Source organism: Arxiozyma heterogenica, assembly GCF_036370985.1.
Source record: "Arxiozyma heterogenica strain weizmannii chromosome Unknown scaffold_22, whole genome shotgun sequence".
NCBI lineage: Eukaryota > Fungi > Ascomycota > Saccharomycetes > Saccharomycetales > Saccharomycetaceae > Arxiozyma > Arxiozyma heterogenica.
The window spans coordinates 54,103-78,984 of NW_027042675.1; the positions used below are offsets into that span (position 1 = coordinate 54,103).

At 28.9% G+C, this 24,882-nt stretch overlaps 9 protein-coding genes across 9 annotated transcripts; 3 read left to right on the forward strand and 6 right to left on the reverse strand.

The window, feature by feature from the left end:
• Positions 1–434: 434 nt before the first annotated feature.
• Positions 435–2,534, forward strand: COY1 (CCAAT displacement transcription factor COY1; the record flags this gene model as incomplete). The annotated part of the gene is made up of 1 exon (XM_064859315.1): positions 435–2,534. One exon carries the CDS (start codon positions 435–437, stop codon positions 2,532–2,534), a length of 2,100 nt encoding a protein of 699 aa, XP_064713785.1.
• Positions 2,535–2,797: 263 nt separating this feature from the next.
• PWA37_002762 (uncharacterized protein) lies at positions 2,798–5,305 on the reverse strand (the record flags this gene model as incomplete). Its single annotated transcript, XM_064859316.1, has 1 exon — positions 2,798–5,305. One exon carries the CDS (start codon positions 5,303–5,305, stop codon positions 2,798–2,800), a length of 2,508 nt encoding a protein of 835 aa, XP_064713786.1.
• An 888-nt stretch (positions 5,306–6,193) lies between these two features.
• Positions 6,194–7,789, reverse strand: FEN2 (Fen2p; the record flags this gene model as incomplete). Its single annotated transcript, XM_064859317.1, has 1 exon — positions 6,194–7,789. One exon carries the CDS (start codon positions 7,787–7,789, stop codon positions 6,194–6,196), a length of 1,596 nt encoding a protein of 531 aa, XP_064713787.1.
• A 1,187-nt stretch (positions 7,790–8,976) lies between these two features.
• RIM1 (Rim1p) lies at positions 8,977–9,246 on the reverse strand (the record flags this gene model as incomplete). The annotated part of the gene is made up of 1 exon (XM_064859318.1): positions 8,977–9,246. The coding sequence occupies one exon, from the start codon at positions 9,244–9,246 to the stop codon at positions 8,977–8,979; it is 270 nt and encodes an 89-aa protein (XP_064713788.1).
• Positions 9,247–9,863: 617 nt separating this feature from the next.
• Positions 9,864–11,672, reverse strand: PWA37_002765 (alpha-mannosyltransferase; the record flags this gene model as incomplete). Its single annotated transcript, XM_064859319.1, has 1 exon — positions 9,864–11,672. The coding sequence occupies one exon, from the start codon at positions 11,670–11,672 to the stop codon at positions 9,864–9,866; it is 1,809 nt and encodes a 602-aa protein (XP_064713789.1).
• Positions 11,673–12,491: 819 nt separating this feature from the next.
• On the reverse strand, positions 12,492–12,689 carry RPL39 (60S ribosomal protein eL39 RPL39; the record flags this gene model as incomplete). The annotated part of the gene is made up of 1 exon (XM_064859320.1): positions 12,492–12,689. A coding segment is annotated over one exon (198 nt), but the record flags the coding sequence as incomplete, so codon positions are not given.
• A 1,636-nt stretch (positions 12,690–14,325) lies between these two features.
• PWA37_002767 (uncharacterized protein) lies at positions 14,326–18,126 on the forward strand (the record flags this gene model as incomplete). The annotated part of the gene is made up of 1 exon (XM_064859321.1): positions 14,326–18,126. One exon carries the CDS (start codon positions 14,326–14,328, stop codon positions 18,124–18,126), a length of 3,801 nt encoding a protein of 1,266 aa, XP_064713791.1.
• Positions 18,127–18,334: 208 nt separating this feature from the next.
• Positions 18,335–20,158, reverse strand: PWA37_002768 (alpha-mannosyltransferase; the record flags this gene model as incomplete). Its single annotated transcript, XM_064859322.1, has 1 exon — positions 18,335–20,158. One exon carries the CDS (start codon positions 20,156–20,158, stop codon positions 18,335–18,337), a length of 1,824 nt encoding a protein of 607 aa, XP_064713792.1.
• Positions 20,159–21,755: 1,597 nt separating this feature from the next.
• On the forward strand, positions 21,756–24,272 carry BPH1 (Bph1p; the record flags this gene model as incomplete). Its single annotated transcript, XM_064859323.1, has 1 exon — positions 21,756–24,272. One exon carries the CDS (start codon positions 21,756–21,758, stop codon positions 24,270–24,272), a length of 2,517 nt encoding a protein of 838 aa, XP_064713793.1.
• Positions 24,273–24,882: the final 610 nt, after the last annotated feature.

Consider the following 24,882-nt stretch of genomic DNA (forward strand, 5'->3'; position numbering starts at 1 on the left):
CAAACTACAGGGGAATTTTGATTCCTAATCATACTTTAACAAAGTAGATACAAATTAACTCTTTTATGTAGCCTTTGCATTTCTAATTTTAAGTACATGTGTGTGTATGTGTATTATTTACACATGGTAAACATAATTTGTGTCATTTTGGACTCTTTAGGTAATTGTGTCCTTCTTCTGTCACTAAAGTTTTCCTAAATTTTTTTATTTTTTTATATTTTTCCTGTTCCCCCCTTCACTCTCTGCTACGAATATAAGCAACGTATGGAATGTGAGAAAACAAGATAATGCTGAATTATATTGAAGAAGATGATTGTTAACCTTCGAGAAGTTTAAGACATAGTTTCTCTAAATTTCATCAAACCGTAAGATATTGGCTACAGTGCAATTTGTGTTTGCTAAGTTCATATCAGCAAGAAAATAAACAAAGAGAAATGAACACCAGTATATATGAGCATGCTTTAAGCGTATGGTCTAATGCAGACTTCAATACGTTGCAAAAGAATTTAGATAACAATATTCTTGAAATCAAAGATAGGGAAACTTCATCCCTTGCATCAAGAAAAAATCTAGCTACTGAAACAAAACAGTTTAAGAAACTTGATTCAGGTGAGAAATTAGCACAAATAAATAAAATTATCAAACATTATCAACAAGAAATCGATAGTTTGACTCAAAGATCAAGAGCTGCAGAGAAATTTTTATTTAATATATATGCTAAACTCTCTGAAGCACCTGATCCTATACCATTGCTACAAAATTCTATAGCAGAATTGAGTAAAATGAATGATTCAAATAAACTTAGAGAACATATTGATGATTTGGAAGAAAAGCTTAATCAATATTCTGATTATGATGCTTTGAAAAAACAACTTCTTGATTTTGAACAAAATTCTGAAGTGACATTATCTAAAAGATTAATTGTTAAAGAAGATGAACTAAATTCTGTCTGGAAGGAAAAACAAAGGCATTGGGAAGATAGAGAAAAAGACTTACAAAACCAGATTGAAAGGTTACAAGAAAGTAATAAAAGTTTAGAAGCTAAAATATCAAAACAAACCGATATGTCTGGATCTAATGAAATCAGAGATGAAAATAAAAATGATAGATCTGAATCCACAACTGAAGAAAAAAATCAAACAAAGATAGATTCTTCAGAATTCAATCTATTAGCTCAAGAATTAGAGACTACACAAGCAAGGGTACTCCAGCTAGAGAAAAGAAATGAAGAGCTGAGTGGGACTTTGAAACGTGTTGAAAGCGAAACTGCCAATGGATCGGTATTACACTCCAAGAATGTTAAAATCAACCATTTAGAAACAGAAAATGCTTTATTGACTGCTTCATTAGAAAAGGAGAGAACGTTACACTCCAAAAAAATAGCTAAAATAAAGGATAAATTACAAAAATTGGAAACAGTAGTTTCCACATACAAATCTGAATTAGACACTACTTCTAGAAAATTACAAACTTATGCTGATTATGATGAAATAAAGAATGAATTATATGCCTTGAAAAGAATCGAGTTTGGAACCAGTAGTGATATAGAAGATAGTAATGTTAATGATAACAATAATGATATTGATAGCATCAACCATGATAAAGCTAAAACAAATAATGTCGGAAATACTTTATTAGCAGCTAATAAAAAATTACAATCGTCTCTTAGTGAATTAAGAGTGTCATATAATGATACTAAAGAACAGAATATCAAATTAGATAATAAAGTAAGAGAATTAACCAGAAAACTGAAGGAAATGGAAGAACAAAACATTAAATTAGAAGCTGATTTAGAAAAAATCGATATTGTCGAACCAAAATTTAATGATACAGCCTCAATAATGTCTGGTATTTCAAGACAGATCAATAATCGTGCTACTTTTAATGGAAAATGGTCGCCCACAAGTTCTATTATTGGAATTCCAGAAGAAAGCAAAAGTGAAGTGGTTCCAAGTGGTAATATTAATAATATTTTACCAATCATTACCAAACAAAGAGATCGATTCCGTACAAAAAATACTGAATTAGAAAAACAATTAAGACAATACAATCATGAAAAAACCAACCTAAAGAATGAAATAATGAAACTAAAATCAGATAATGCTAAGTTATATGAAAGAGTCCGTTATTTGTCGAGTTATGCAGCAACACATAACAATAGGGGTTCATCAGATCCAGTGTTGAAGAAATCTCAAAATATAGACACCGAGGCACAATATTCTAACACATATGAAGAATCTTTGCATCCTTTAGCCTCTTTCAGAAAGAAGGAGCTTGATTATTATAGAAGAGAAAGACTTTCTATGCTAGAGAAGTTATTCATTAGCTTTGCTAATATTATATTACAAAATAAAACTACTAGAATGATATTTATGTTTTACTGTATTGGGTTACATGGATTAGTCTTTATGATGAGTATGTATGTTATTAATATTAGTGGCTATTTGACTCCAGAAGTTGGTATTGTTCATTCTGCAACAACCTCTGTAAATACACACAATGCAGCTATAAATGTTGGTAAGGGAAGCATTTAAATGATCGAATATATATGCAAAATATAGATACATGTTCAATATCATGCAATTATTTATTAATAAAATTGTATATCAAAAAAAAAACAGAAAAGATGTCAATAATACCATCTATCTTATTATATTTTTTTAAACGGCATATTTACTGAGATTGTTTAGAAGCATATACTAAAGAAATTTTTTTTTTGTTGTCATCTTTTCAAAACTTTATAATTTCTTACGCTTTTTTCTTCGTTCTTAAGTTTATTTATCCTAACAACATATGTTTAAAGTACTGCATGAATTAACTTAAACACATGGTCAGCAATAGTTAAATTTGAAAATGCCAATAAATGATATTCATTATTCTCGTCTTGTATCACTATTCCAGTCTTTTTTAGCCTATGAATATTTGAAATGTGACAAGTAAACCTTTTAACTGTACCACTTGAAGCAACAAATTCAAATGTAGCACCAACTCGAAAGTTAGCGTTAATATACTGTATATTTTGAGAATATATTGTAGTGTTTCCTATGTCAAGTAGTTTCCAAAACTTGCCATTTTCTAGACTGTGATATTTTGTTCTAACGTTAGATAGTAGTAGATGTAACTGGATCTTAGTGCTTGTAACCTTCGTATTCAGAGAATTGGAATACGAACTATCATTTGTCCCAAATTTGTCCAAAGAAATAGATGAAAAAGATGAAGAAGATTTATAGGAAAATATAGAAGATGTTAAATTAGAAGAAGCCTTTGTAGATAGCGTTTCTTCTGTAACCGAACTTGGCAGTTGGTTCTTAAAATTATTCCTAATACTTTTTGATAAAATATTTAATAGTGTTTCAGTATTATGATATCTGGCTGTTAACAACAATGTATCTATATCATGAGGGAATGAATGTCTAATAACTTCTTTACTACTAAATTTTAGTTGAACATCTCGTGCAGTTGTCTGCATCACTTTTACTTTACTAGAAACTTTAGAAACAAGATAACATTTATTATGATCTTCTCCTTTATATGCGCACATAATTGTTGAACCATTGCGCAAACGTAAAATCTGAAGTGTAACACTTTTATCACCAATATTTTTCCAACAATTATCTTTAGTCCAATATGATAAGTTTATCAGCTGGTCATGAAATAAATTTAAACTATTAACTAGATCATCTTGCTCCAAGCCAGATACATATGTTTTTTTAACCAATTCTTGTGTACTGTTTTTGATCTCGCCAAACATAAATGAAGATTGTGAAAATGACTTTGAAAAATAAGGTCCAGTATGTTGAGGTTGTTCTTTATCCGATTTTTTCTTAGAACTAAAGATACTTAATAATGAACTTGATCTTCGTTTTAATAGTCTTGGTTCATAGTCTAATATATTTGAATAAAATATACTAGAACTATCAAACATATCAGTATTGTCTTCATCATTATCGTTGTCGTCAAGATGAGCATCCTCTATCTCGGAAATAATACTGTATATTTCATGTGTATCACTCTCAGTCGATATTCTAGGGTCTACTTGTTCAATAGTACATATATCTGACACAGATCTTATTATTTGTTTTGATAACGGGGCCTGTTGAGGTGCTGGAGATAATTCAATAGGGATACTATTGTTTAATTCCATTAATTTTTCATAGCTTAAATGTTCTATTTCTGTCATAGATTTCTCTTTAATGCAAGGTTGATTTAAATCAATCAAACTATTAACGTGATACGTTTGTGAGTTAAGATCCAAGTTTTTATTATATTCTATATAATTTTGATTGTTTTGCTCAAATGAATTAACATCAAGGATGTTTGAGAATAGCTCTGACCTCAATGATTTCTTTCTTTGTGATGGTTTTTCTCTTCTATCTTCAAAATATTGTTCGAACTTTTTCTTCCATATGGTCTTCCATTCCAATAAATTTTCTGAATTTATAGATAACTGAACATTGTTACCGATCAGCGTTTCCATTTTCAATCCAGTATTAGTATATTCTAAAATCTTTATATCATTTGGCTTTAACGGCACAAATAATAACCATTTATTGAAGTTTAATAGTTGAAATCTACCCGTACGTAATTCTTTTAATAAATTATGTGCAGTGCATTTCATAGGTGTAATTGAAAGATGTGACTCGATTTTAAAAAACGCTAATTCATTGGTATTAAGTTCTACAATTTCCACTAACATCTTTTTGAGTCCTAATTTCTGAGAGTTTAATTTAACTAAGTGAGTTTGGACAATATTTTTTGATTCAATATCAGGATATTGGATTTTATTTGACGAGTAAGATAGAATGTCAATTACTTTACCACCTTTATATGAATTAGAGTAAGCTTTTCTAAATTCTTGATGAAACTCATTCTCAAAATTTTTTACTGCTTGATTCAATTTTTGTACTTCGGTAACGTTTTGAAGTGAAATTTTTAAATGTGAATATATTGAAATAAATAGTTTAATAAAATCAGATTCTTCTAGTGACCTAAATGTTGAATTTGTGGAATTAAAAATTAATCTTATACCATTTTGAAAAAAAGTTTCATAAGGAACTAAAAAATCAGCGTCATTATATATAGCTATATTACTATTATCCAAAACATTATTTGCTAATGTAGAATAAAGGGTGCAATGTTTATCATATAAAGTTTGCAACGTCTGTATAAGCGATTTTAATTTGATACTGATCTTGTAGATAGGATCAAAACTAGACTTAGGGTCCAATGGAAAAGACTTGCATAAAGAATGTAATTTACTTATTGTCCCTATATTATTTCTTTCATTAAGAAGAATATCTTCCATGATGTCATATATATTAGGCAAAAGTGAGTAACTATTTTGTTGAAACTTCTAAATATAGTTGTTGATATATTTTAAAAAATACTATAGCTACTAAAAATAGAATAGTATCATATATACTAATAATTGATTATTATTTAGTATTTCTTTTATTTCGAAAGATAGCCTCTTTTTACCCTATTCCTGAAAACTATCCTTTCTCTTCGTTTTCCGTTAACTGCACGTTACGCGTAAAAAAAAAAAGATTCGAGATCTCAAAAAATGCAAATTATTCGTGGTTCTTTAGCACGGTTTTATTTTCTCGAGGAAATCCTTCATAGTAATTCGATCCTCAAGAAGTCAATTGTAGAGGATAATAATAGTGATAATGACTGGCCTTACTTTTTCTTCGTGCAAGTATCTATAACAAAGACCAACAACAGGTTTTTCCAACGGGAAGAAATTGTTGACTGAACGACTATTTTCAACCTTTACAAGAAACTGTCTTCTCTCATCTTATGGCAAGGATTAATCTGATAACACTTTTATGATAATATGTTGCAATATTGTTTGTATTAGAGTCTTCTAAAAATATTATTCTTGAAATAATGTTCAATACAGTAGAAAGAAATTAAATGACAAACGGAAATAATCACTGGTATCGATTACTTTTACGTAATATATTGTTAAAGCTAATTGCAGCTACATTTAAATAGTAGCTATCAATTCAAGATGGAAAAAGGGTCATGATAGAAAATAATATTATAGATCTACGCTTTAATAATCCGTTTTCTTTCATTCTTTGATTAGGAGTTATAAACAAAATATGTAGAAAAGAAAAAAAAAAAATAAAAATACAAAAACCAATAATTATCAAAACTATATTAACAAGGCCTACAGATATACAATCGATTATTCTCTAATATTACTTTGGTGATAATGCCTTGATTTCATACTGGATACTTCATTAATTGAAAATTCCATATTTGTGATGTCGCGAGACTGACCAGCAAAAATATTTTCTTCTCCAAAGACTGTATTTTCAAAATCGTTTCCCTCTGCAATATCACTGTCATCTTCCTCCTCGTCTTCTTGTAATATATCATTAGCATCTATATATGCAAGTTGTTTCGTCTTATTATTTTCTTTTATTTGCAAGTTTCTGATAATTACAGATACAATTCCACTACATGTTGCAGTTGCAATTAAAGCGTAACAACCCCTTTCAAACTGGGGAACCATAGACGCAGCGTAAAAAAGTAATGACCACCAGGCATTGACAGCACCTGAAAACATGTTCATAGAAGCTAATACAACAGCACGTTCTTGAATATCATCATGACAAACGATGTTAGCCCAGGGAAAGAAGACTGCTTGGCCTGCATATGAAACACCACCAAGATATTGTGCTGTAAACATAACTCCAGGTGACAGTGGAGCAATTCTAATCATAATAGCTACCACACACATAATAATTGCGATAATGACACCTATATGCCAATGTCTTGCTCTTTTAATTTTGCTTAAGTATATAGCAGATAATATTGTGGATACTACACCTACGGCATAGATACCTGAAGGATCATTATTTCGGTGAGATAGAGAATAGCCTTGGTGCTGTAGCCATAGAGCAAAAGTAGCATTGGATGCAAAACTGATATTTTCACCACCAAGGATCCATACCAACGAAAATAACCACCAATGCCAACGTTTTACCACTCTTGCAATAACCGACCAATCTAACTTAGTAGATTCATCTCGAACTGGCAATCTTCTTCTTGCATAATGTAACTCTTCCTCATTGAAAATATAATGGCACATAGAAAACTTATTCTTATTTTCTGTAGCTTCTGGAACACCAGGGAAAAATAAAAATCCATATATTGCAATTGGCACAGTGATACAACAATCAATAATAAACAACCATCTCCACCCTGCTAAACCATTTCTGCCATTAAGACGGCTATGTATACCAACTTGCATGAATCCACTAAACATAGACCCAATGAGCCCACTACTAGTGAAGATTGCACTTCTAATAGGTAATTCATTTTCTTTATACCACATCCCCAAAATTAAATGGGTGCCAGAAAATGTACAACTTTCAAAAATTGCTTGAAAGAATCTGATTACACAACATTGATTGACAGAAGTAACTTTATGCATAGCTAAGGTTAACAATCCCCATGACAAAGTGCAAAAACTTAACCAAACTCTGGGAGGAATCACCAACAATATAAGATTATGAGGGATCATACCTATGATGTAACCTATTGTAAAGCACGTTGCTGTGATGTTTAGGTCATCACCAGTCATATTTAAATCCTGTTTCATACCAGAAACATAAGCATTATTAAATCCAACACGATCAACATAATTGATCCAATATTGTAAACAAACAAATGATAATACAAATAAATCGATTTTGAATAATAACCGCCTTTTATTAATAGGATTTTTAGAAGAGATGATCTCTTTATTATTTATGATGAATTCCGTGTTCTTCATAATGGAAGGTTACAAAGAGATACTTGTCTGGGTCACACTGTATTCATAACCAATGTGTTTAGGAATATGTGTATGAGTATATCAATGAATATATGTATATATATGTATACTATTTTTACCTACTGCTACCGGAATCTATAATACGATTGTACTATTCCGTATTTAAAATAAGCTGCGCCGCATTTAAACATTCGTTATAGTCCAGTATTATTATTTTTTTTCCCGCTCTGTATATATTGGAATTGTTGTCAATCCGATAGGATATCGCAAATTGCAATAATAATATTTGAAGGAATTGGCTAAAAACATTAGAAACAACAAGAAGAAGAATAGTGTTTTACGATCCTGTATAACGATTGGAGACTATTAAATACAAAATAAAAATAATCTCACATATAATATTATAATCCAACCTTTCTAACATATACTGAATGATAGAATGCCAAGAATACGACTAAGAGTAATAAGTTAATATATATACATCAATAATTAGTATTATTTAAATTCTTCTTCTTTATCAGTTCTTAGAATTTAACTTGAGGTAAAATTAAAGGAAAAAAAAAGAAAATCAAACATAACAGCTAATAATACAGGGTCAATTTTAAAGATTTATGATAATAATAATATAATTTTTTCATAGCACAATATATATATATATAAAGAAGAGGGAATTAAAAAGTAATTAAAAAGTAATTAAAAAGTAACAAATTAGCTAAGGTAAAATTGGTAGAGGAATAACGATGGAGATTAAAAAAAATTAACAAAATCTAATATCAATATTTAATTGAGTGAGTGTCTTTGAATTTCATATTTTTTTATTCATGGTTTTCTGTATTATGAGCTTCCTCAGATCTTGGATTCTTCAATAAATTGAATTCCTTTTGAATCAAACTTAAAGAGGTTCTCTTGGAACCATCTTCTCTTTCAGTAATATAATTAGCAGCATCTGCTTCCACATATACTAAGGCACTATATCAAAAATAAAAACACAATAAAAACACACATTCACACACCCAGACACATTTATACCATAGGTATTAAATGAGAAATAAAAAACAAAACAAGGACGATACGCGGGAGTGATAAATTAATGTTAAATAAAGAAAAAAAAACGTTAGTAAAATAGTTCACCAGTAGATAAAAAAAATTAAATATATATAAAATTGTAATCTCTTCTTTCTTCTTTATTATACTTTAACATACCCTTTTTTAACATATTGAGTTAAAAAATTAATATGGTTTTCATTAAAAACAGTAATATTATACCAATTGGTAGGCCCATCTCTTCTTGGCTGAGAAGCAATACTGTATCTAACATATCTTTTGTCATTGGAAGAGGTGTATTCTGTAAATTCAGTCCCTATACGGCCAATGATAGTCATTTTGGAGAAATCTAAATTTCTAGCAGAAGAACTAAATGAACGTAATTGCGAACGTAAAAATATTTGTTTCATCATTTTATTTTTATTATTGCCGTTAATTTATTACTAATATTGTTATATTTGTATTCACAAAAGATTAATGTTGACAATTATAAAATTATTAGATAATAGTAGTTTGCAAATATATACAATACTGACTACTGTGCTTATATTAAGTTTCTGTATTAAGTATCACGATGCCCTTTGGCTATACTGTTTACTTTCTCTTATTCGATTTTCTTTCTCGGTTTTTTGTACTTTTTTCATTTTTCTGCGTTTTTTTTTATTTTTCATACAGTGTGATTTTTCATAAATAATGAAACATTAAAATATATTAAACTGTGTGATATTAGAGTTTACTATGAAACGCGCTGAATAAAATAAGGAAAGAAACTTGGAAATAAGGATATAACTGTTTCAAGCATTAAGATAATCACTTTGTTTTAATTTTATCCAAGTAAATATTTCAGTCTTTCTAAAGTGAATTCGTTCCCGATTTATTTTTTTTTTGTAAAATACTCTAAACATAAGTTTTATTAATGATTACAAATTATATAATGTCTAAAATGTATTTAATCTACATCTGATCAATTATTCTATCTATAGTTTTTTATTTTTTTAATTATTTATTTTTTTTTCTTTTTGATTCATGATCATTGTTCCGTTTTTATAGGATTTGTTTCCAAAAAAGTAATATGATCATCGATATATTTACAAATATTTCGTTTCTCTGTTTCAGCAGAATGTCCATTATTTTTACCTGCTGCTTCATACTCCATATCTAAGAATGGGAACTTGAACGTTTCTGTATCACAAAAGATTTCCTTAATTTGTTTGAAATTAATTAATTCAAATTCTGGAAAATTACGAAATAAATGTGTATTACTAAAGCCTCTTACATGCTTACCTTCAGTATCCAAAAAGGCTTTGTTGTAGTATAAAGTAAAGGGGTTAAACTTGAAAAAACTTGCATGAACAAATAATACATCACAACGATCATTACCATATTTGTTTGTCTTAAAAAATTTATCTACAAAAGATTTTTCAACATGATAATCAGGATCATATTTAAAGTCTGATAAATGACTCATTTGTATCTGTTCCTTAGCTAACTGATATAATTCGTAGTCTTGTGCATAATCATGCTGCAGTAAACCCACACCTTTAAATCCATCAGAGATGTAGCTACTGAATGTGATAGGAGTCTTGACTTGATAATAAGGTTTGTGAAGCGAAAAAGCTGCACCAATAAATGTCTCTTTATCACCTTCACCGCTTCCATGTTCACTAAATAATGTATAATACCATGAAGGTCCATAGATGTTATAGTATAGAGCTAGTAATAAAGTATCAAAATGATCGACTTTATTAATAAGAAGTTGTCCAGATTCAGATGACAAATCTGGTAAAGTCCCTTCTAAATCATGAAATGGAATATGTTCTTTGATATACTCAAGGGAATTTTCTTCCGGGTTGATATACTGGGATGGTGGAGTTAAATCATCTAAGGAAAATCTGACTCTTTGAGTCAGGTTATACTCAAGGCCTGCAATATCATACCAATCCGGTGATGTTTGTCTTCTCCAAAGATCCGGCCAAAGGATTAAACCAGTCTCTTTATATATATACTTATCAAAAATATCATCAATGTTAGTCAAAGCATAATTATCTGAATCTAAGAATAGAATATTTTTAAAATCCGATAATAATAAAGCTAATAATTTGTATTGATACCCTGAGATATTTAATTCTTGTACAATTTCATCCGATAAAAACTTCGACATATAAACACATGTTGCATTATATTGTGGAACAAAATTTTCACAAAAATCTTTATCATACTTTTCATCAGACATTGGAATAAAAATTTCAACAGGTAATGTATTCCCACTCATTCTTAGAATTGGTAACATAGTCACTAAGATAATGGAGTATTTACCACCACCGACCGTGACTATACCTTTATCTTTATTAAAAAGAGTCTCAGGCATGTGCTTTGGAATCTCTTTGATTGTTTTAACAAAATTTTGATGCATTACTTTTAAATTCTGCTTATACTCCGGTGTTAGATTAAAACATGCGCTTAATGAATTATAAGACAATGTCTCCAAACCTTCTTCATCATTTACTGTATGTTCACCCTTTTTGCACTTCTCTTGATTGATAAAAAGTGATTCATCTTGTGGTAGTTCAACAGGTTTAAATTCTGATAAGATAGAAAACAATTTTCGATTGAATTCAGATAAATTTGAAACATTGTTTGAGTTATTGTCTATTTGATGGGCGATCCATTCCTTAGACGTTTTCGTGTAGTCAATAAATATTGTATTTTGTGTTAAATTAGACTTATTGAATTGGTATAGAAGAGTGATAAGAAAAATAGATATTAATACAATTTGTAAAAAACGTTTATTAATTAATCTTTTTAATCTCCAGAGGGCAATATTCAAATTGACCACCATCCTTTGATGTGGAGTGGGTTTATCATTACCTTTCTACTAAAAAAATCGGTTTTATAGAAAAGTTAGAATATGAACCGATAAAAGACGTGGATCAAGAAAGTTGGTGTCCCAAAAAATGACTTAATACAGCCAGTATCAACTATATTCTTTATACATGATAAATTTTGGTTCAGACTCACTTCAAATATCTTGCAAAACAAAGATCATAAAAAAAATTTAAAGTTTTTCGTTATAAACAATATAGGAGATGTTATAAATTTCAAAATGTTTACTTCTAAACAATATAAAAAAAAAAATTAAAATAAAAAATATAAAACAATAGAAATCAAAAAGATCAGCAATGGCTAAATGTTATTGTGTGTATAAGAAAGAAACAATCAAGTGGTATAGACTTGAATAGTTTGAATACGAAAAAGAATAAAATGAAAACACTAAGAATAGATATGATGAGATACGTGTATGTGGAAAGACATAAATATAGAAGATAAGATCAAATCAATGTTATACAGTATGGTAGTATTATAATAATATATAGTGTTAACTGGTCCGTCATCTACCTTATCATTTGATATAAGTGTTTCCTCCTATCTCTTGTCTTATAAACAATAAAATAAATTAATTTGGTACACAGACACACAAACACTTGTGTCTTATACATAAAAAAATAAACTAAATAAAATAATGCTTTTCTTCCTCAATGGAGAATTTTATATATTTAATAATAAGAGATACACATTTTATACAAACCAGTCAAATACGATTATACAATATAAGAGATTAATAAAACATCACTATATTAATAGTAAAGAATTGGTTCGATTAGATGTTCAACTTGGTTCTTCTCCAGTTTCTTCTCTTGGCGTTGTAACGAACAGTGTTGTTAGTTCTTAATCTGATCCATTGTGGCAATGGTCTGTTTTGCTTCTTAGCCTTAGCTAACTTCTTCTTGATAATGAAAGATTTTTGAGCCTGTAAAAAAAAAAACAACAACAACAAAAATAATAGATAAAAGGGATATCAAAAGTGTCAATATATCATCATATTAATGATAACAATTTGTAGATACAATTTCAATCGACATTAAGAATACCAAAATAAAAGAGATGTATGTTAGTATTAGGTCCTTGAGTAATATCTTTTGATTCGTATAGTTATTTTCTCTTGGCATTAGTAAGAAGAACTGTTATGTCGCTTTTCCTCAGAGTCTTGGTGACGGTATCTAAATAAAGAACCACTTCCTAATTTCTACTACATACAGAATAACTGTTTTTTCTTCCATCTTGCAAAAAACGTTTCAACTAAGTATTTTATCTCATATGCATTTAACTCTATACTCTCTATGATTTACAGATATAAATAAATAATAACGAAAAAAGATATCTCGTTCAGTTCTTGACATTATTAGGCAAATATTATAAAACAGCTATGAGTCTATATGATATTCCTACCCTTCATTTCGTTCATCTTTCCCTAGTTTGTAAAGCAAAGCATACAGATATACGAAAATAAAGAAAATAACTGGATAATGTCCTATCATGTACATACAGCCATCGTTGTATCTTTTGTGTATGGTTCTCTTCCGCCTTTGAGCTTACAAGCGGTGAAATATAGTACGTTGAATTTTTTAAAACTACTTTCACATATGAATTCCCATTATAGCGAAGGAGTTTTCAAGCCTATTACAAGTTACCAACGTATTGCTAGAAGGAGGGTGTATACTGTATTCCCTCAATTCAAGAGATTAAGACTATCTAGGTAGTTAGTTACACATAGATTAAAGTGAATCGCTCCCTCCTACGGGTTCCCCTGTCTCTCCCTTCCTTGCTGAAGCCACTAACCCTATTAGTGCAGATTCTCCTTCCTTCACTTTGCACTGGAAAGTAGAAAAGGTTACGAAATTACAAGTCCCGTGTAATAAACTCAAGGAAAGATTGATAATGCGTTTGCTGGTAGAACAGGTATTTTACCACTACCACCATCACAGCAGTTGAACAGGAAAAAAAAAAAATAGTGCCATATGTGGCATTTCGTCCTATGACCCCTCGGTCCCTCTAAGTTGAAGCCTCACTGCTTACAAGAACCTCGCTATTCAGACACAAACCGTTTTTATTTTTTCTAAAAAAAAATGAATGCGTTTTTCAAAAAGAGAAACACAACAATTCCAAAAAGTATTTCCTAAATTGGAAATCTTTAAATTTATAACCTTTTTCTAAAAAACACAATCTCCGCGCATTACACATTTTAAAGTGACATCCTTTGCTTCCATAATAAATGGACATAGAGATAGTCCTGGATAATTTATTGATTGTTATGGAAATAATTGAATATTGAAAAGGCTGTGCTATATGACGTTTCAAGGTTTATAATAAAAGCGGTTGACTTAGAAGAAGAGCCCTGCTTCCATTGAAACACACATATACACACATACATATATATGCCTGTACCATCAATTACTTTGAAACAAATGAGAAGAAATGTGTCTATGAAGATAGAAAATATATCGAAGAACTTTAAAGCCTCAGTGAGAAAAAAAAAATAAAAAAAGGGAAAGAGAAAGAAAGAAACTGTATAGACATTACTAAAAGTGAAACGTCAGAACTTTTCGGTAACATTCTATAATTTAATTCTAGCATTATAGCAGAGGATGTAAGTTATGTCATCGTTAATAAATGGACGTGTAAATGTATTGAAAAATATACTTAATCTAGAAACTATTTCTGATAATAAAAATAGATCAGCTATAGATGTTTTATTTATTGAATTGTTAACAAAATATGATAAAATATGTAATTCTGGTTCTATTAAAGAGTATGTGGAAGTATGGATAGCAAAATATTTTGATATATTTTATGAGACAGACAATTTTATAATGTCAGATTTTAATAATTGGCGAGTTCTGTTTGATTCTTTAAAATTAATTGACGGTGTTCATATAAAAAATAACATTGAAGATATTCTTATAAGTCAATTCATTTTGTCATTTTGTGAAATAAGTGTTATTAACCTTCAAAAATTAGCTGCTTCTACTGAACTTAGAACTACCTTACAAAAATGTATTTTTGATTCTGGATTTGTTGGTGATAGTGTGGACTCTGTACCTATACCGATCAAGAATTTGATAAAACTATATAGCATGCTCCTCTCTGTTACTTGTTCCACCAGAGATATTATGGATATTGTTTATTTATTACCTTCTAATTTGGCATTTATGATTTTTGATAATATATGTGATCATTTCAATAATTTATCACTTGTAAATCAGATAATTTTTGAAAATTATTATCATCATATGAAATTTGAGATAGAGGCGGAGCTTCAAAAGAAAGATATGACAATTCAGTTATGGGTCGAATTGAATGATACAACACATCAGAGAATATTAACATTAGGTACAGATCTAATTATTGAAATTCACCATGGTAATCTTTGTCTTTGCAACCAAGAGTTTATTCTTGGTCTCTTTGATAATTTTGAGTTTGAATCACATCTTTTATACCAAATATCTTTATCCTATATCTGCAGTACGGGCGAGTGGATACTATATGTTAACGATGAACTAAAACAGTGTTTTACCATATATTGCAGTGAAAGACCCAAAATAACTTATGTTGAAATAGGTTCTTTTATTTGTTCGTTGAAGTTATATTCATTGAATATATGGTCCCTTGAAATGTCTATAGATATGGTAAAGGTAATGTATACATTGGGTCCCACTTATAAACCTCAAATTAGTTCTAATGATTATTACTGGGGTCTCCTGAGAAATTTCCCAGAAGGTTATTTGGAAGCACTATATTATATGACAGAATCTACGTGTCTTGTATTTAAAGAGTTTCAACAACATCTTAAAAACTTAACTTTGCAAAACCTTGCTCTTCATTATGATTTAGAAGATACTATTCAAAAGTTTAGAAAAGATAGTTGTCAATTTCAACTGAATTTCAATTACGGGCATGAATCAAGTTCAAATAAATGTTATTTTTTGTATACAGAAAATATTCAGTCAAAGCTAATTACTATAAACATTTTTAATATTATTATCTATCAAATGCAGTCGGCCACATCTCCAGACATTATATTCCAATACACTTCGCTAATCTTTGATCTTTGCAATGATCCAACACTTTTATTATTTTTCCAAAAGTCGGTGGGATTTGATCTTTTGGCTCATATACTTTATCAAGTATATGTTAAGAATTATCAAAGAGGATTGTCCTTTGAATTCCTTAACTTATTTTTGCAATTTTGCGGATGGAATACTGAGAATATGAAGATATCTATGTTAAAGAATTCAAATGCTTATAAACATTTGATTATTAATTTTGATCTGTGGATCTATCCACACACGGTTCAGAATAATAAAAAGATTGAATTAGTTAGGTATATATTTTTCCATTTATCAATGCTTCAAGAAATTAACAAATATCGCGAATACAATGGTATTGAACTAAAGAAAATAGATGCCTTCACCACAATTTGCTGTTATTTATATGGTAATGAAAATGAAATATTTAAGAAGCTTACTGATTCAATAATATCCACTCTGTATATTTTGATTATTAATGATTCTAGTCGAGTGAATTATAATCTTATCTGGCAGATAATTATAGTATCTTTAGAAAATGACAAGTTATACAATATTCAACTGTTTATTGATGTCTTAAATCAGGTTCTAAACTATATGGAGACCATTAAGGATTACAAGTTTTTCAATTTACATTCTGCTAATTTGTTGCTATATTTAACAAGTCTTATGAGTCAGAAACTTTTGGGAATTACTGTACTTATAAAATTACTATTTCAGCATTTTTCTATCAATGAACAGCTCTATAAAAAATTTTTGATACAAGATGGAATCAAATTATTATTCAGTATTCTAACTCAATGCCAAATTGATTGCCTGTTTGATATATTGCCAATAATAATTAATTTTAGTACTAACAGGGATATCTGTAACTCATTAGACATTGAAAATATTCATGATTTTCAATTTTGTAATTTTGAAAGTCGTTTGCCTTTTGTGTGTTTAAGTATAGATATTGTAGAATGGATGGTCAACAATTTTTCACAAATAACATCTGAGAAAAATCTTCAAAAACTTCTTAGTATATTTGTTCAGGAAATAGTTAACACCAGTAATGATTTTAAAAATATAATTATTAATAATTTAAACTTATTATCACATCTGTCAAATTTGTTATTTACACTACATAATATGGATAATTCTGAAACTTATCAAGGTATATCCAAAATTTTAGCTAACTTTCTTTCAAATATAATTATAGAGGTTATAAAAGTTAAACAAAATGCAGGTATACAATTGAGTAATCTATATGGTTATGAGTCATATTTTGATGATAATTATTTAAAAACTTATCACATAGAAAATTGTAATTATGTTGATTTAATATTTGTTGAAACTATTTTACCTGATATTTTGATCAAGCTACTGGACAATGAGTCAACTTTGATATCTGAACTAAAACAGAACACACTGATGATTAAAAATATATTTGATTTGTTAAATGAATTAAAAGATTACTTTGCTTTAATGACGTATAATACCTCTACTTTAAGACAGGTCTACGAACTTTTATTCATTTGTGGGGAAGTTGTCTTATCAATGACTCCAACATTTTCACGCCTCTTTTCCAAATATTATATGTTATTATCTAATTTTTCAAAAGATTATTGTAGGATGGTACTTAATAATGATATCAATAATTGGATTAGTTCTGATTGTGAAGAATTTGATTCAGCTTTGGTAAAATATCAGTCATCAATATACAGTCTCAACTCACACAAGAATATTCATGATGTAACACAATACCTGTTATTTACATTAATGTATCGCCTTTGTTTGGGAAAAACTTCAAGAATGTTGATACCAGCAATCAGAGCCCTGGTGATGTTTAATTATGAAAACCTTGAGGACCTCATCGTTGAACCTTATCAAAATTGTGAGTCTTTGAGGATTTATATGAAACAATTTTTATCATCAAATGATGAAGTGATTTTAGGTAGCGTAAACACTATAACTGATTCAATTTTAAATGGTTGTACAATATCCTTCTATCAAAAGAAAGTTAATAAATGTGCAAATAGATGGCTATATGCAAAACCGATTATTAAAGATAATTTAAATGAAATTATATTTGAAAGAAAATATCGTTATGCAAACTTCAATAGGTTAGAGGGTGAAAAATTAAATATATCTTTGTCTGAATGTGTTAGAAGAAAGACAAAGATTATTAATGATATCATAGTGAAAAAAATTAACAGTTATTTAATAAAAATACAAGAGCATGAGAAAAATCAAGAATATAAAAAAATCCAGATAAATTCTGAAATAAGACATCTTCATGATGTAAAGAATAAAAAAATATCAAATAATTTGACAATCAGTAATGAAGAAAATTCAGAAAGAATGAGAAACAAGATTGTTCCTTGGTAGATTAATAATTTATCTATATATCTTCAATTCCAGAAGGAAAAAACTGTGAGGATAATAAACGATTATACAAAATATTTAATGACAGTAACTCTTTATAACATAATATAAATATGTAATTTGTGTTATAGTGATATGTAAATAAATAAAAACACAACCAAAATAAATAAGATGTTAATAAGTAAAAAAAAAAAGGAAAGGTAGAGAAATCTTATTTAGAGGTGGTGGCTTCAAAATGTGTTTCAGATAAGAATTTAATTCTTTTCTCAATATAATTACAGACTGTTTCCTTAGTAGTCTCTGGATTCTCAAAACTTTTAAGTATGTAAACAAATCTGTTATCCATATCACATACAACCTCTTTCAATTTCTGATTGACATTCAATTCCAAATCGAAATATCTAAGAGGTTTCAAATCAGAAATACTTCTAAGTTGTTCACCATTTTTTAGTATGAATCTGTGATCCTTTGATAATTCTACAGGGTCTAGTTTAGGGAAATTGAAATGGACAAACATAACATCCGGTTCATCGTAGGTGAAATAAGTTTCATAGAAATGTTTTAAAACATTATGGCTTTGATTAGTAAAAGTGTGCGTTTCGAAATTCTTATATTTATCATTCAATTCTTTTCTAGCCATTAGATAGTTTTGGAAATCTATTCTGAAATCTTCTTGTAACATACAAACACCATGGAATCCATCATGATGGTAACCACCGATTGCAGGTTTCCTTCTAGTTTGATAATATGGTAATTCAAACACAGTAGCAGCAGAAATAAAAGTTTCTTTATCACCTTCACCAGGGCCACCCTGTGTAAAAATTGGATAGTACCAATTTGGACCATTTAAATTATAATAAAGCGATAGAGCTATGGTTTTCCAATGAATTGATTTATTTATTAAAAATTGACCGGATTCTGTGGAAAGATCGGGAATTGTACCTTCCAGATCATGGAATGGAACGTTTTTCATATCATTCAAATTTTCAGTGTAAACTTCTACTGGGGTAAGATCGTCAATCAAATTTCTAACTCTTTTATCTCTATTATATTTGATCTTGGCTATATCATAATATCTTGGTGAGTCTGTTCTTCTCCAGAAATCGGGCCAAAGAATCATACCATTAGCTTTATATGCGATATCATCGAAGATAGAATCTAAATTTTTAATTGGGAAATTATCAGCATCTAAGAATAAAATATCTTTAAATTTTGAGGATAATAAAGCCAATGATTTATACTGATACCCTTTAAAATGAACATTCTGGATAGTAGCTTCATTGAAGATATCTTCGACTTGCGTACATTTTGCATTTAATTTAGGTAAATAATTTTGGCAGAAACTAGGATCATTTTCACCAGGTGGGATAAAGATTTCAACGGGCAAAGTTGTGTTAAAATATCTTAAAACTTCGATATTCATTGCAGCTAATAAAGAATATTTCCCACCACCAACAATAACGATCCCCTTACCGCCTATAGCATTATTAGGTAGAGTTATTTGATTGATAAAGTCAGTGACCATAGAGTGTTTGTTACGTAACATAGTAATTTGGTAATCAGTTAACATCAGGCATTCAGACAAATTGTCATAGGTAGCTTTGAACCAGTTCTTGTAATCATCACCACTTGGATCACCACCTAAAGCGCCTTCCAACTTACAATTACTGTTATAGTTTTTGCCACATTCTCCCTCTGGTGACAGTTCTATTAAAGTCTCCATTAAAGAACTGTAGAATTGTTTTAAATTTAGATCAGATAAATCATTTGGTTCAGGCAGCTCACTTGATTTAGGCAAATCATTTAATACAGGTAAATCACTTGATATAGTCGAGTCAAATGATTCTATCCAATGTTGTGGATTGATTATATTATTGTAATTATATGATGACGATGGTGATGATGATGATGATGAAATATTAGGGAGTGAAAAAAATAGATATAATAAGATTGTTATAAAAATTATTGGAATAATAAGAAATTTAGATTTCCTTTGGAATAACCTTAAGAAATTTCTCAATAAAAATGTCGGCATCTGTATAGCAAAAATCAAATAAATAGACGGATAATGATAAATATATCAATATATTAACATATATATATTTAGGTGTTATTATTGTATGGATAACTGTGTGGATTTGGGTAGTGTGTAATAGCAGATTGAGTTATATAGTATCTAAGATATTTGAATTGAGGAAGATATAGTAATGTGTTTATCATATATTAATAAGCTTTTATCATTAAATTGTTGCAATTTGTTATGTTTATTATGTCTGTGTTGCAAACGATAAAATCAAGAGATGCAAAATGATAAATACTACTTTCGCGTTTTTTTTTTGTCTCTCTCGGAAAGCAAAAAAGATTGAAAGGTTCTGTGGTTCGATTTATAATCAACGCACAATTGTATTTTCTGTGTTCTAATGCTTTGTTGTCGTTAGTTTAGTATTTATATATACATCTAGTGATGTAACGTTAAAATGGAATTCTAACTCGTTATATGTGTTGTACAATTCTATATTGTTGTTAAGCATCACCAGAGGAAAGTATTTCAAAGAAATATATAATGTTGGCAATTAAAAAAAAAAAAAAAAAAAAGATAAATAATGAGGAAATCCTTGGAGATGGATTTTTGTAGATTATTATATCTCAATGAACGGCATAATTGTTATTAATACATCCATTAGTTTGTAATACACTTAAAATTATTTATTTATTTATTTATTTATTTATTTTTAATATTTTTGTATCATTTTAATAATTACACCTAGGAACAGATATTGTGGAATGATAAACGATAAATATTTATAAGTAACACACTTTCTCTATACATATAATAAATAAAAGAACTTAATATGAAGTTATAAAAAAACAATCAAAATTCTAAAGAACTGCAAGAATAGACATAACTTCTTCCCAAACAAAGTTTAGCACTGTAACAATTTTATACAACTACAAACGATGTCAAACATTGATCTTATTATATAAAATTATCTCTCAAAATATGTGTAACTTATCTTTATCTTATCAATTATATATTTTCCAGAGTCTCTGTATAAATCTTCTCAACAGATCTTCCCCTAATTGATGCCCTTAGATGATCTGACGAAATAAACAAAAAAAAGAGCAAGAAAAAAAAAATAAATCAGTCTATTTGCAAATAAAATATTTCTTAATCTGCCCTTCATTTGTTCATAACTCACACATCTTGATTGCTAAAACAACACTGTTGAACTATTAAATAACACCAATTTGATACATCTATAAATACTTTTCTCTTGATTAATGTGATAATGCATTTCGTTGTCAATGATATTCTACATTAATTGAAAAATAGAAAACCTTTCCAACTGCAAATAACTAAAATAATACTCTTTGTTGATAGAAGGAATGACTGAATGAACAGATTATTTCCATATGTCGATCCTTCTAGCAAGGTATTCCCTTCCCTGCTGCCTAAACACGAATTCTACTCTATTAAATATATGATGCTTTTACCTCCATGTTATGTGCCTTTTTACACTTAGTATAGTATTAAAACTGTAGACAGTGATAAACAATGCATTTGAAATTAATTATTATTCCAAATATCTCCTGTCCCTTGTATTTGCATGCCTTAATGATTTCATAGCATTATGTCCCCAAATACAACCTCTATTCCAACTCCTACTAATGATAAAGATTCAAATAGAGTTGATAGTGATATACCATATAGTAAAGCTGACGACTATACTATGTCTGAAACCGAATCGTTGAAATTAGATTTACTAAATGAAAATTCAAGGGTTCGATATCTGATAGATGGAAATGATACAATCAAACATATATGTAATTGTTCAATGATTGTAAATTTAAATATCATTGAAGGAATTTTAGTTATTGGTAAGATTAAATTATATTTCATACCTAATTTTTACTATGATTCATCTAAAAAGATTATTTTGAGTATAGATCTAGTATCTAAAAAATTAAGAGACCCTGTTAATCTTGACTTATCCGGAAAGTTATCTGATTATGAATCACACAAAACTACAAATTTTTCAGATTCTATTTATAGTTGGTATGTAAATAACATTGCTGAGCTTTTTAAAAAACCTTTTCTATTACGAGATGTTGCGTTAGAGGTTACGTTCACCAATAAATGTAGTTATTTTTTCAATTTCAATAATAAATCCCTCAGAAATTCAATTTATCACATTTTAAACAGTAACAACAAATACAATCACCAAGATAATAATAATAATAATAAAAATAGACTTTCTAACCTCTTATCAAGTATTCACATAACTGCAGGTGATCATCTTACAATTACACAACTATGGAAGAACGGTAAAATTTCAAATTTTTATTATTTGATGACTTTAAATAGTTTAGCTGGAAGATCATTCAACGATATCACACAGTATCCTATCTTTCCCTGGGTAATAGCAGATTATACAAGTGAGGTATTAAATTTAAATGACCCTAAATCGTTTCGTGATCTATCTAAACCTATGGGTGCACAGGATCAAGAAAGATTAAGGAAGATTGTAGAAAGATATGAAACCATGAAACAATTAAATAATAATAATAATAATGAAATGAAACCATTCCATTACGGCACACATTATTCCTCAGCAATGATTGTCTCCTCATATTTAATGAGGGTCAACCCATTCACTGATTCTTTTCTTTTATTACAAGATGGGAAATTTGGCCATGCCGATAGATTATTCAATTCAATTGAAAGAACTTGGTCCTCTGCTGCTATTGAGAATATCACAGACGTGAGAGAATTAATACCTGAATTTTTCTATTTGCCCGAATTTCTTATAAATATCAATGATTATAAACTTGGTAAAGATCAAAATGGAAACATTATAAACAATGTTGCATTACCTTACTGGGCAAATAATGATCCAAAGATCTTTATACAAAAGAATAGAGATGCATTAGAGAGTAAATATGTATCTGAACATTTGAATGAATGGATAGATTTAATATTTGGGTACAAACAGAGAGGCCAGGATGCAATAAATTCCTTCAATGTTTTTAATCAATTAAGTTATCAAGGAGCAGTCAATTTAGATCATATTACGGATGAAAATGAAAAACAAATAGCAACTATGATTATATATAATTTTGGTCAAATCCCATTACAATTATTTAAGAAGAAACATCCGAAAAGAATATGTGAAGAGAATCAAAATTGTTCAATATCATTATCAAAATTCTTTAATGAAAATTTTGTTCTAACAGAAACTCGACAGGCCACACCTGATAAGATCTGTTATATTAAATGTATGTTAGATGACAATGGTGATTACAATTGGTATGGGTATCCATTCTTCAATATGGAATGTGTCGAGCCTACTATTGGACTGGTTAAGATGAAACTAACTTCAAATGATACTCTTAATATTAATGGTCATATTTTCCAAAATTTACATAATTGCAAGATTACAGTTTTAAAGAGATGGAAAGATACCAAATTTCTCACTGGGGATTCTAATGGATTAATTAAGTTGTGGGAATATAAGAAGGAAAACAATGCAATTATACTTGATGAAATAAGTATGCTCTTTGGACATCTAGATACGATTATAGATATTGAATCATATTTGGACACTAATGTCTTGATCACATTAGATAAGTCTGGCTATGTTTATAGTTGGGATATGAAAACGTATAAACTTATCAGGTGTTTTACAAATAAGGGGAAATTTATAACTGTGTCTCCACAATCAGGAAATGTTGCAGTTATTACATCGGATAACTTCTTGAAAATATTCACCTTCAATGGGTTATTCTATTTGGAGATCCAATTGCATGAATATATCAATGATATTGTTACATTAAAGTCACTAGAATTTTTTACAACCATGAAACATCAATACGTGAAAGATATGGATTACTACATTATCGGTTATTCCAGTGGTTGTATGTCAATCCATCAGTTATATTTGAATGAGAAATCATGGGAGGTTAAAAATATAATACCAACTCTAGATGGTAATACTACTATTTCTACTACCAATATTGCTACACATAATGATATTAGTAGCAACAATAATAATACTAATGCATCTTGTATTTCTAAATTATCATGTCTCAGAGCTGTTTTTTTTTTTATCAGAAAAACAAGAGAAACTACAAATCGTCATGGGTTATGAAAATGGACAATTAGAAACGTATATGCCCAAGATGAAATAATACAGTGACCAAACAACAAATTTAGAAGGTCAATACACTAGATATCCATCCCAGTTCATCTATATATCTATTTATGTATTTCTCTATATGTAGGTTATATTTTTCACATGTTTGATCTCACTGAAGTTTCTGTTTAGGGCTCATCTTCGGGTTTCTCCGAGTCATTTTTCTGTTACCAAAAACGGAAAAAAAAAGAAACAAAAAAAAATAAAAATTAAACTAAAAATTTCTGAAAAAAAAGCAACTCCCCTAATTTGGATTACTATATCGTTTTCCACGATCTCACATATGTACAAAAACCCAAAAAAATTGAAAAAATTAAAAATTAGAAAGTAAAATTATTGAAATACTACAAAAAGAAAAAAAAACTAAAAAAAAAAAAATTAAAGAAAAATAAAAATACAAGAAATGATTGAAGTAGAGAAATTACAACTTGTTTTTCTCTTTTTCTTTCTTCCATTCTTATTTATCTGTTTGCTCAAACCTTTTTTGTTGAAAGGAGAACAAATTATTCTCACGGACATTCTTTCTCCTTTTGTACTTCTCTTTCTGCATAACTATTTACCTCCA